General features: G+C 43.9%; 1 protein-coding gene across 1 annotated transcript; it reads right to left on the minus strand.

The window, feature by feature from the left end:
• Nucleotides 1-7,005: 7,005 nt before the first annotated feature.
• Nucleotides 7,006-10,555, minus strand: LOC104159071 (leukocyte elastase inhibitor-like). Its single transcript, XM_009696883.1, has 5 exons — nucleotides 10,346-10,555; nucleotides 9,129-9,246; nucleotides 8,661-8,803; nucleotides 7,952-8,119; nucleotides 7,006-7,410 (listed from the first exon to the last, which is right to left on the minus strand). Exons 1-5 carry the CDS (start codon nucleotides 10,553-10,555, stop codon nucleotides 7,006-7,008), a joined length of 1,044 nt encoding a protein of 347 aa, XP_009695185.1.
• Nucleotides 10,556-12,371: the final 1,816 nt, after the last annotated feature.

A 12,371-nucleotide genomic window follows, 5' to 3' on the forward strand; every position in this document is an offset into this window, starting at 1 on the left:
AAGTGCAGGAATTGATGAATGTCAACTTTGCAGAGACTTGGGCCACTTCATACTGGCCATTCAACTTGCTGGGGAAAAGGTGAGCCCAGCACTGTTTTTTTCCACCTGATCTTCTTTCTGCACCAGAATTTCTTTCCATGATTGCAATGGATCCCTTTACTCTCCAGGGAGACTTAGACATGATGCAAAACAGCATCCAAAAATTCTTCATCTTTGATTCACTTATCAGCATCCAAAAAAAAGCTCTAGCAATGCAGCCAGCTCTGCCTGTTGTACCATCTCTGCTCACACCCTTTCTCACCTGCTCATGAGCCATGGATAACAGGAAATTATATTTGTAAGCAAGGATGTCTGCATGGGTCTTCTTAACTGGCTTCCACAGAGTAAGGGGTTATGGCTAGACAGATAAATATTTCTGCATGATGAGCCTGTTTTATAATGCCAGCTGATCCATGCTTTGTGACTGATCTCATTTGTGGTATCTTAGTATATCATTCCTTTGTGTCAGTTTAAATAGTTTTATTAGCCAGGTCTTTTTACCTAAATAAAAAATACAGCATTTTTTAAAGCTGTGAGATACAGAATGTCCATAAATATTCCTCTCCTAGCACTTCCTCCAGTAGTTAAACTCCTATCCATCTCAATGCCTAGCTTTTCTTGTCAGCCAGCATTGTGGGGGGCAGTGATGAAGATCGCAGCAAACTTCCTTTGCATTTTAAAAAAGAGGCCATTTTTCTATATTGATTAACCACTTGGAAAAGATAATAGATAATTTCATCCAGTGGAGCTGTTGTTCGGGGGTTTTCAAAGTGCAAAAGGCATTGATTTGCATTTTGAAGTTCATTCTTACAAAGGTAGCAACTGGTTACATTTTTTTTAGCAATGAAATGTATGCATGAATGAAAATTCTGCTGAGATGAAACATCAAGATTTTGGCATTTCAATCTAGGCAACAGTCAATAGATGATATTGCAGTGGTCTCCCCAGACATCAGTTCTTATTATTTCATTGCTGAGGCCCTGATAATCCTCCAAACCAGTCATTCTGCAGCCCAGAAAATGATGAAAACCCAGAGCACAAATTCAAAGTGAAACTTACCTATGATAATTCTGGCGGACTTTGGGGTGCTTCAAGTGACAGAAATGGGAGTTAGGCATGTTTATGCACTTGTGAAAAGGAAATTCCTTACTTTTTTTGTCACTTAAGCATTTCTCCCTAGAATCCTCAAGCTTTTTTCCAATGTTACTGAGGACATTGGAAAGCGATAAACTCTCATCACAAACATTTATTGTTTTATCTCTGATAGAGGCATAGGTAATATCATAGAAGAAGGTATATCTTCAGAGAATTGGGGATTACTACAAGAATTTATACAGTGCTAATTTAAATGAAATTTGGTGATGAATTTCCAAACGTTTTAGAGAATGCAACACATTCAACACAGATCGGTGTTGGTTTTCACATTGTTCTTGGAGCTGAGTTGTAAAGAACAAAGGACTGCTCGGAAACATTTTGTACCTGAAGAAATGGGAGACACTTACTGCAAAATCTGCATTTAGCCACTAGCCACAATCTACATGGTGTGCAGACTCCTTCCTCTGGGGCTCTGGTACCCACCATGGAAAATACAGTGGATGGGCAGTGGTTTTAATATAGAAGAAGCTGATAATAAAATCTGTTGTCCATATGGCAAATGAAGTTTCCAAGAGTAACATGTGAAAAAGCAACGAAAAATCTATTCCCATCAACAGATCTCATAATAACTTTGAACAGATACATTGAGCAAATCTCTGTTGTTCTTTTGCAACTCTGTGTAGCCATTAATTAGCTTTGATTGGAAATGACAGAAAAGTGTGGCTGGAAGGAGCCTTGAGATTGCCTAGTGCATCTGCTGCTCTAAGGCAGGATCAAAGATGTCTAGATGACAGTTGATAGGCATTTGTTGAACCTGTTTTTAGAAGCTTCTAGACAAAGAGTTTCCAAACCTCTGTTATGTTTCAGTGCTTCCTTATCCCTGGAGTTTTAACTCATCTCTGTCCTAAATCATCCTGACTCTAAATCAGAACAGTTGCATCCTGGCATCTTTAAACTTTGACATATGCTACTGGCCAAGTCATGCAAATACTTATTAGTCAATTTATTCTTTGCACAAGACATAGTGTTTGAGAGTGTCTCCCTGGTCATAAAATGTAATTATTGTAGATGTACTCATGACCAAGATCTTATTACTACACTAATCACACTACCCAAAACACTGTGGGTATTGTTAACTACTGAGCTACTTCGACAAATTATGGAGTTGGAAACCTGTAACGCCCTTCAGGGCTGCTCAGCCCTGTAGAGCATTGTATAATTTTCACAATTCTGAGGAGAAAGGTATTGCTTTTGGCCATCAGACTGATGTTAAAAGTAATTGTTCTTCCTCATTCCCGTGACAATCCTTGTGGTGTGATTTCCATAGCTAGTCAAATTATGCAGTTGCTTGGTAGTCTAATATGTTGTTAGCATAGAAGTTAGTGTGGAGATGTTCTTGCCGGTCCTCATAGCCAGTGAAATCAGATGTATTGTGGTCCAGAAGTGGAGGGTAAGTGATAGCCAATATTGTGCACATATTGTTAGTCACTGAGTTTTGAAAACAAAATAAAATTTGGAAACACCCTTCCCAAGCTGCCAAGCCCTGTGAGAAACTGGCAGGTGTATAATTTGAAAACACAGGGTCAGATGTTCAGCCAATGTAAACCGATTCAGCTCCAGAGGAGGTGTGAAAAGAGAATTCCCATGGAAAAAAGATTCCTCTTCAGGCCACAGAATAATGTGGATGTGCAAATGGTATGTTTTTCTCATACTGCCAGGGAATTTGTATAATGTTTCATCATTCTGCAATTCAAATTCCCTGTCTACAGGCCTGGGGTAATCAAGGACTACTCAACTGTCCTGAAAAGAAAGTTCTCTACCTCTCTCCTCATTTCTGCATTCTCTCAGTTGCACTGATTTTTACTATTGATAAAGTTGTTGCTCTCATATTATCCTGGATAAAATTTGACAGTCTCTTCATTTCTGGCCTGCCTGTAACCCAGATACATCACCTTGTGAATACCAGATACTTGTATCCCAGCTGGTTGTAAAAGTTTATGTATAATCTAATGTAGAACCTATGACCAGTATCACCAACAATCTTCATAAAACATGATACTTTTACTACACAGAATAGGATATTAGAGAAAAGCTGACTTTAAGGCAATATGCTTCCATGAACCATTATTTCATGCAGAATACACAAAGTAGTCCCTGTTATTTTGGTCTTGTGTGCTTGTTGGATATGAACAAGAATGCCTTGACAGAACATGAAGTCCAATAGCTTTGGTACTTGACCTGGGACACCCATGTGAAGTCTTTTCACACACAGAAGTGTCTTACAGTGCTTCAGATGAAGGCAAGTATCTAACTACAAAAAGCTGATGAAGGGACATTAAGGGTGTCTGGGAAATTATGACACAACGCTTCCCACACAACTATTTGTGGGCCAGTGGAACAGTGTCCCCATGGTACAGCAGCACACACAACCACTGCTGCTGCTGGTGGAAAGTACCGTTTGACCCTTTTCCTAAACCTCCACCTCTTGTACACACGAAGCCACAGGAGGTAAACAGGAGCTGGAACACCATCAAATACTTGTGGGGTTACTTCAAAGCTCTGATCTTGCCAGCAAGCCTTCTCATTTGAGAGTGGGGACAGCCTGCAACTACATGTCTTCATTGCAGAGCTGCAGTTTACCATATATTTAAGATATGGTTCATTTTTTTCCCCTGTATTTGGAAACCAGCTACAGGATGTACTTTTAAATATATTCTCCCTTTGACTGCCTTTGTGCGACATGGAGAGACACAACAGTGTGGGCTGATTTCTAAACTGAGACTTCATGATGGCCCTTTTTTCTTCCTGGCGTGCACAGGTGTCTGAGAAACTCAGCTGGAGACTTGGGGCTGAATTCTCTTCTCAAGCATGGGTGTAAATCTATCATAACTCCCTCGATATTAGTTCACTGATGTTTTAGTAGCTTATAAATGCATATTCTGTAAGTGTCGAAAATTGTATAGGCAGAAAAGACCAGGATCAGACCCAAATTAATTTTGTGGTACAGCTCCATTCTCTCTGTCCCAGTTGTGAATCTCAACATCAGGACTGCAGTTTCCAAACTTTGGAGTTACTAGCATTCACTAAAACTTACAAGTATTGAAGTACTTCACTCACTATTGTACAGGCAGAAAATGAGATTTACTATGCAGAAGCAAACTGAGTAAACTGCACAAATACACTTGGATAACAATTCATGTCACTGAAAACCAGTAAAGACAAAGTCAATGACTCAAGGCTTTACCTGAAGTGGGTTTTGGCATAGAAAACACTCAGCTCACTATTTCATGCTATGTTATAAAATGGATATTAAAACCTATGAATATCATGCAAGAAAAATATAACAAAAAAGATTGCCACATATTTGCTTTTTAAAATACTTCCCTTTATTTTACCACATTTGGCAAACTGCAGCTAAACCCTGTGTGGGGGGTTGACCCCAGCCAGCAGCCAAGCGCCCACACAACTCCTTGCTTACTCCCCTCTGTCCCCAAAAGGAAGGGGAAGAGTATAGGAAGAGCAAAAGGGGAAAAAGAACGTGAGCTGAGATAAAGGCAGTTTAGTAGGTAAAAGGAAGACGAAAAAACCAAACAATGCAAAAGGGATCACTCACCGTCTCACACAAGCAGGCCAATGCCCAGCCAATCTCTGAGCAACAGACACCTTGCAAGAGAAAAAAACAAACAAACAAACAAAACACCACCTCTTCTTCCTCTACCCCAGTTTTCATTGCTGACATGATGTTATATGGTATGGAATAGCCCTTAGGTCAATTTGAGTCAGCTGTCCTGGCTGTGTCCCCTCTCAGCTTCTTGTCCATCCCCAGCTTATTTGCTGGGGACAGGGGCAGAATGGAAAAAAGAGAAAGCCTCAATGCTGTGCAGGCAGTGTTCAGTGACAGCCAAAATATTAGTGTTATCAACAGAAATCCAAAAGACCGCCATACAGGCTGCAATGAAGAAAGTTAACTCCATCCCAGTCACATGGAGTACACTCCAGTACAGATATAAGACAATTGCATTAATATATTCTGAAAATATGATTTGGAAGATATGGTACATTAGAGGGACTTTCATCCATTATGAAATTCTGGATTAAGAAAACCTTTCCCCTCGGTGGTCGCCCCTCTATCATTTAGCAAGATAATTTCCCACTCACCAGGCAGCAGGCTGTAGAACTGGCAGGATAAGAGATTACAGACCTAGAACAATCTTCCTCCAAGGCCAAACATCTTAGAGTCTTGAAGGGGTGTGTTTTTTCAGGCGCATGTCAAACACCAGAGTTTTGGGGAAGAATTTTCTTTGAAAGGTTTCCCAGTGATACTAAAAAAAACATCAAAAAACCCTTTTGCATCCATAATTATTTTTAGAAGGGCAAGTCAGCGAAATGCAGGTGGAGGACATTTAAGTTCCTGGTGGTGGTAAATTACACCTCACTGCTCGTGGATTAAATACAGCAGGCAAGAGACAAGACACGTGGCAAGGTGTTCAAACGTGTTGAGTGCCTAAGGCATTTTTCAAATCAGGATTCAAAAAGCCAGACCAATTAAATGTTTTGAATACTTTTATTGCTGCCACACTATATGGTTCAGGAAGCTACTACAGTTAACAGGACTGCTATCGTTAAAATTACTTCTAAGCTATTGTTCATTGTTGAACATGTATCAAGCTTTGGAAAACCACAGGCCCTCATGGCATGCAATGTGTCAGACCATGTGCCTACCCATGATCTACAATGTGTCTACACATGACGCTTGCAGCAGGAGACAAAAAAAGGGAAGAAAGCAATATTCATCTTTCCCCAGAAACAACACACAGGCATGGCACAGCTGAGGACAAAGGAGGTGCAGCCAACGTTTTGTGGTCAGACAGCACGTCACTGCAGGGGTTTTGGGTTCCCCCTGAAACCTGCCCAGGCTTTGTCAGACAGACAGCTGGCGTCATTGTGAAGGTGTTCAAGTTTTGGACTCGCAGAGCAGGGAAATGGGACTGCTGTGGTACCCCTTGGGACCCCTTACGGCACAACACTGAGGAGCCTGCACTCCCTCAGGAGGTGCTGCCTCGCACTGCAAAGACTCGCTGCCAAATCACAGCCAGGCAAAGACCATAACCCCTCAGGGCCCACCAGAGAGGAGAAGGACTTCTCTCCCCTATGCTGAATGGGAAGACCAGCTACCTCTGCCCAGGGACAGCTTTTGTGTCTTTACCCCTGTGGGAAGGGCTCTTGTCATTTCAGAGGTCCTTCCCAACGGGGAGGGCTGGAGAGGGTACCTGAGGAGAAGAGTGAGGGACAAATGCAAATGCAGCTAAGTATCTCCAGGCCCAACATCTGTGTGGAGCTGCACTCAGGACATGAACATGACCTGTGGGTTTCACTGCCATCATGGCAGGCTGGAGATGGGGTTGCTGGAGGAAAGTGGGGGGTTCAGCACTGAGCTGTCTTTGGCTTGGGACCTCGTAGCTGGGGAGGAGGTCTGCAACACCTTCTGGAGGCTGGCCCCACCACCAGCCTTGCTGTACAGCTGAAGAGGGGATGCATTGTTTTGGACTTCTTATTTATACAGCACTTCACCCATCTGCTTAGACAACCTGACTTCAATGAGAGTTTTCATGGCTAAGAATGAAATAAGAATGAAATAAGCCCTATTAGCATTGTTGTCTTGTTTGACAAGAGCTCTAAACAGGAAAGGCCCATTATAATTTTTTCCAATAGCTTTGCCAAAGCAGCTTGGTGTTTTTTTCTTGGGATCAAGATTATGGATTTCAGGAAATGCCAGTGACACTTGATAGCAACATGTTATTTATGCCTTACTCCTTTCTACCACAGTATTGTGGTCTCTTTGGGAAGAAAGAAGTAGAATCTGCTCTACCCTTAGGGGCAACAATATCGGCCAAAGAAAAGAATGTTCTTGCTCAGATTGTGTTTGATCAAGAAAAGGAATGGGTGGTCAGCTCTGAACTCGTAAGGAATGTGGAGGCACAACGGTATTACAGTCACCCCTGCAGCAGCAGCCGCCTCAGTGGCTTCTTCATTAACTTCCACAAAGGACTTGTGAATGGCCTTGGAGAGGAACAGCCCAGGTTCTCTTGACAGCCCAGAGAAATCAGCTTGTTCAAGGATGAAGGCATCCCTCATCCCCAGAGCCTGCAGTACTGCTATGAGCTCACAGCTCTCCTCCATTCTGAACTGGGGCAAGTACACTGTGATTTTTTGTGGATACACATTCTCCATGTTGGTCCATTCTGCTAATTTCTCATAGGTGACAGCACTCTCTATCTGCAACGAGAAAACACAGAGCATCACAGCCATGAGAAACTAGGTCAAAATGCTCACAGCAACACTTCCCTTTAATGAAAAGCCTCATTTTCATGACAAAGTCAGAACCTGTGCCCTATAGCTACTGAGTGTGAAATAAGGCAAATTCAGATCCAGCCTTCTCAGAGGGATCCTTCTCATTTGTTCAGATTTTTACCAGACACCAATACAGCATCGCGTCCCAATACTTTTGCAAGGAAGAAGTAAGTTCCCTTCGTTAGTGCTACGTTCTGTCCACTGAAATAGGCATTAACTCCCTTGGAAAGGCTACAAAGTGTTGCTTTTGAGTAGGTTTTCCCAGTCTTTCTCTGCTCTTCTGAAAAGATTTATATAGCCATGAATCTCTCTAATCTTTACACAGGCAATGGTGTTCCGCCCATGGAAAGCAAGATAAACCCCATAACAATAAAAGATAGAAGTTTGGCCTGCATGGCTGGGAAGCATCTTAAGTAGTAGATGGACAATTAGTTTCTCCTTCCAGGAGCAGAGACAGGAGTGTTACCTGTTCAAGGCCAGTAGACTCATCAGAGATGTTTTCTGGCAGAAGAATGAACATGCTGAGCTCTTCTCCAGTGTACAGGAGCTCCAGCACTGTCACTTGCTCTTCTTCTATCCTGGCTAATTTATATTTTCCTGTCCGAGACATCATTGGTACATTCTTGTTCTCTCTCTAAAATACAGAACGCCAATCAATAGTTAGAAAAAAACAGACAAAATAAAGCAGGTAATAAAACCCACGGGATGAACCTGCTTGAAATTTCTTGCTCATTTTCCATAAACACTCCTCAAACCACTATATGTTTTTGCTGACAGCATAGGAGGAGGCTCGAGCTCCATGAAAGCTGTAACAGTTGCTCTAAGGGCTTCTTGTCCTCTATGCTGTAGTTTGTACGACTCCTCTCTTTCCTAAAGGATAAAGCCAGCTTCCACTACAACGCCTGGGAAAGGCTGATGTGCCCTCAGCAAAGTCTGCTCTATAACTTAGCCTCTCCAAGGAGGTACCAAAGCTTGCCTTCACATGACCTCTGTCATGGAGGCACTTGGGAAAGGGATGCTGCTTTCCCACTTCACAGCGTGAAGGCTCTTGGCTTGGATAAAGTGGGCCCCCACACCTGAGCCAGGCAGAGACTTGCCTTGCAGACAGCAGAGCACAGGTGACCAGGACTTTCCCCACCTTCCCCTGCTCCTCACAGCTCTTGTCCCAACTGTACCTTGTTCAGCCTGAAGGGCATTTCCCTGGTGTTTTTCTCCTCAAATTTTACAGTCCATTGCCCTTTGAAGTGTATAGCGTTGACCAGAGCTAGCACCGTTTTGCTATCAATAGAGCCAGGAGGGAACAGGTCTTTAATTTTCCCTTTAAAACAACAAACAAAGGTGAATTATGCTTTCGTTTTGACCATTGACTGAGGATGATCCCATTACTTCCTCACTTGGAAGAATTATTCGTTCAGGGCAAGAATTGATACACAGCTTTAGCAGAGTCAAAACTCCCACAAGCTCAGGGCCATCTTATTCCCCACGCTGCTTTTACAGTAGCCACAAACAAAATGAATCACTCCACAGCATTTCTGAATGTTGCTACACTCAGGGAAAGGAAGAAACTCAGACACCAGGTATTGACTTCTCACGTGGTCCTGATGCACACTCCCCAGGCAGCCAAGCACACGCCTTGTCCTTACCACTGGTTTGTTTTTCCACCCAGGAATTCATCTTCCTTCTGGACTCTTCAGCAGCATTAATGAAGTCCACGGCTTCCAGGTCTGCGTGGTACAAGGCCCTCGTGGAGTTTAAGTATTGCTGCAAAGCAGGGAAGAGGGGTGGCTCTCATGATGGTAATCGGGGAGCTATTTGACCACAGGGAAAAATAGGAGTCTGGCAAATGGATGCCAACCTATAGGTCAGAGCTCTGCGTGGGGCTACTTGTTCTAGTATTAATGTCCTGTATGCGCACCGTAACTCTTCAGCAGAGACCTTCTGGGCACAGGGAGGAGCCAAGCAAGCAGTTCCCAGGACACCTTTCACCTAAGAGAGTCCCAGCTCTGCTGTCTTTTACTCTTGCTCTTCTTTGTGAGAGGGTGTTTTGCTTTTTCACCACAACAACCATGTCAGCAAGATAGTAGTTGGGGAGGGCAAGGCACAACCCTGTCATCCTGGCCATCACCCATGGCCCCTGCTCCCCTGTCCTTGGGGAGCAGTCTCCCCACTGCTGCTCCCTGGCCCTGGTTGCAAGCTGGCCCTTACTTCTCATCCCACTGTGTGTGAAGCCTCATTCACTTCCAAGTGCCAGCAAATGGAAAATAACATGCAAGGACTTCATCTCCCCCGTTGTGCACAGCACAAAGAAGGAAAAACAACACTCTGGGATCAGGCCATTAAAGTCAGGGCTCAGTATATACATGTGTGTGCAGAGAGAGAGAGAGAAAAATTATGTGAACTCTCTCCCCAGGATCCCAGTTTGCAGCCTGGGCAAATGATTTTTTCCATTGTCTGGAGTGATGATTTCTGTGGAAATGCTCTGCACTACAAAACTTCTTAAAGATGCAAATGTGCTGCAGCATTTAAAAAAAATTAGATGAAGGGTGCCGATTCCTTCTATATCAAAGCATGAAGAAACATCATTTAGGCGAAAATTGCTATGCAAGGCTTTCAAAAGTATTCTTATCTCCTCCTCAGGAAATGCAAGGCCTTTTCCTTGACTTTACACAAAGCCTGTTTAATCTCATAAATTGCACTCTTAATATTCTGCTCGCTCTGTGTTTCATTCATCTGTGAGAGCTTGCCTTTCTGCCACAAGAGCAACAACACAGAAACATGCAACTTGATGTCCTAGCAGAAGTTCAAAGTGTAGTACAGAAAGTTTTAAAAACCACAAAGCCTGTAAACTGTTGTCACTTACATGAAGGAACTGAAAAGTCACTTCTCCAAAGAGCCTGTTGGCAATGCTGAGGGAACACGTGGCACCAGCTTCGCCAAGGGCAGACAGAAGCTCCTGGAACTGAGAATGGGCTCCTCCGGCTTCTTCACACTGCGAGCAGCAGGGGAAAGCTTTCTTTAGCAAGACGCTCTCCCCTGGACCTCCACCCGTGTACCCTCGGGCTGAAAACATAGTCACTCTCCCCAAATGCACTTGTGGGGGCAAGGGACATGTAAAGACCCACAAACACGTGTCTGGGCTTCCTGACCATCCGAAGTCACACACTTGTCTCCCGTCCCTCCTGTAATTTCCACTCTGAAAAAGGATCATCCTGTTTAAATCTGGCAACACTTTACGCAGCAAAGCAACGGGGTCTCTTCTGCACGTGCACACAGGTTTGATGAGAACAGGGATGAACTCTGATCTTACCGTGCTTTTGGATGAAGTGCTGTCATTTAGCAGGTCAGTCTGCCTTGCCCTGCTTTGCTTCATGCTACAGTTCAATGTTATCACACAGTTCAAATACTATCTCACCTTTCCAGCAGTGCTTTTCATTCCTGGACTTGACATACTCAGCACCTCATGAATATGAAGCACCTGCGATATAAATGCAATATAAATCTATGTAAATAGATTAACAACGACAGAAAGAATGCATTGAGGCTGCACTGGAGCCTCACAGGCACCACAAGTGCAATGAGCGTGTTTGGAAAGGAGAGCTTTGAGACCCTCTTTCAGTTCCCTGCTTGTGAAGAACATGGCCCAGACTGCCAGAGGCTCCTGCCTCTTTTCTGTTTCCAAATGTAAGCCTCTAATAGCAGTTCCCAGGAAAAGGAAAGAAACTCACCTTTTCCATCTCTTCGGCTGTGTTGCCCCCTGCACCCAGCTGGACCATGCTCAGGGCAGCTGAGATGCTCAGTGGGGAGAAGAAGAAATTTTTCATTTCTTTTTACTTTGCTCAGCTCTTTGAAGAAGTCCAGGCAGAACTTGGCATTTGCTGCACTGAGGGAGCCCATCATGGTGTGGCCAAGGCCTACAACAGGACAACTATGTAGACCATCTCACAAACATTGTCATGGTCAGAGTACATAGTATGGAGACAGCTGGAAATGCAGAGCCTTCTCAGGAAACTCAGCACCCCAAGCGCCGACTCACTCCGGGGAGTAGGTTTCAGACGAAGCTCAGCATTTCATAGCAAAGTGCACCCTACACCCTGACCCAAACAACCACCTCTGGGTAAATCACCCCTTTAGTTGTACTTTTGCTCTTCTCGTGCCTGCTCCAGGTAGCTCCACACTCACTTTCATGCCCTTTTTTTAAAGGCTGTACACTGTGTGAATACGGTCACGAAGTCAACACCCTGTTTTTCTTGCAAGAACTGCTATGTGGTTTAGAAGCATTGGTCAACCTTCGGACACTTTCCTTTGCTGAAGTACATTGTATAAAAACTTCTTTTGTGTGTATATTGTGTAAAACATGAAGCATATGGTATGAAAACAACCAACAGAGAGACCAGCAAATTGGATTGCCAAGACGTAGCCAAACAACAATGTGGAAAGGCCTTCCTCTACCTCCTGAATTTGAGGTAGCAAGTTCATAAATGTCCCAGCACTTCTAAGATAACTGCCATGCCATTTATTTCCTTTTGCCTTTTAAGGGAATTACCAAATTTCCTCCTGCTCTTGAGTGAGCTTGTTCACTTGAGCCAAGAACTTGGCTACATCATGTCCTACATCCTGGGACTGTCACATCCATGAAACGTGGAGGTCAGCCCTGTAGGCAGAAACACCACAGCCTGCCTTTGTGCAGGGCTGCAACACGCTCTGCTCCCCTCCAGCTTCTCTTTCCAGTACTACCACTACCCTGAGGAAAGCTAAAGCTGATGAAGTTACCTTCTCCTGGGAGGAGCTGACTCTGACAGCTTCTTCGCTGCTGAAGGGCTGTGTCCTGCCCCATCTTAAATCAAAACCAACCACTGTGTAGTCCGGCTCCCTGCCCAGTTTGTTGC

This window comes from Cariama cristata, unplaced genomic scaffold (genome assembly GCF_000690535.1).
Source record: "Cariama cristata isolate BGI_N322 unplaced genomic scaffold, ASM69053v1 scaffold9583, whole genome shotgun sequence".
Classification (NCBI taxonomy): domain Eukaryota; kingdom Metazoa; phylum Chordata; class Aves; order Cariamiformes; family Cariamidae; genus Cariama; species Cariama cristata.

Excerpts from the sequence above, each read along its gene's own strand:
- LOC104159071 (XM_009696883.1), bottom strand. The coding sequence starts at position 10,555 with ATGTTTTCAGCCCGAGGGTACACGGGTGGAGGTCCAGGGGAGAGCGTC. Across the intron at positions 8,804-9,128 it reads GGTGGAAAAACAAACCAGTG|GGAAAATTAAAGACCTGTTC; the intron begins GTAAGGACAAGG and ends GTTGTTTTAAAG. Across the intron at positions 7,411-7,951 it reads AGTCTACTGGCCTTGAACAG|ATAGAGAGTGCTGTCACCTA; the intron begins GTAACACTCCTG and ends TTCTCGTTGCAG.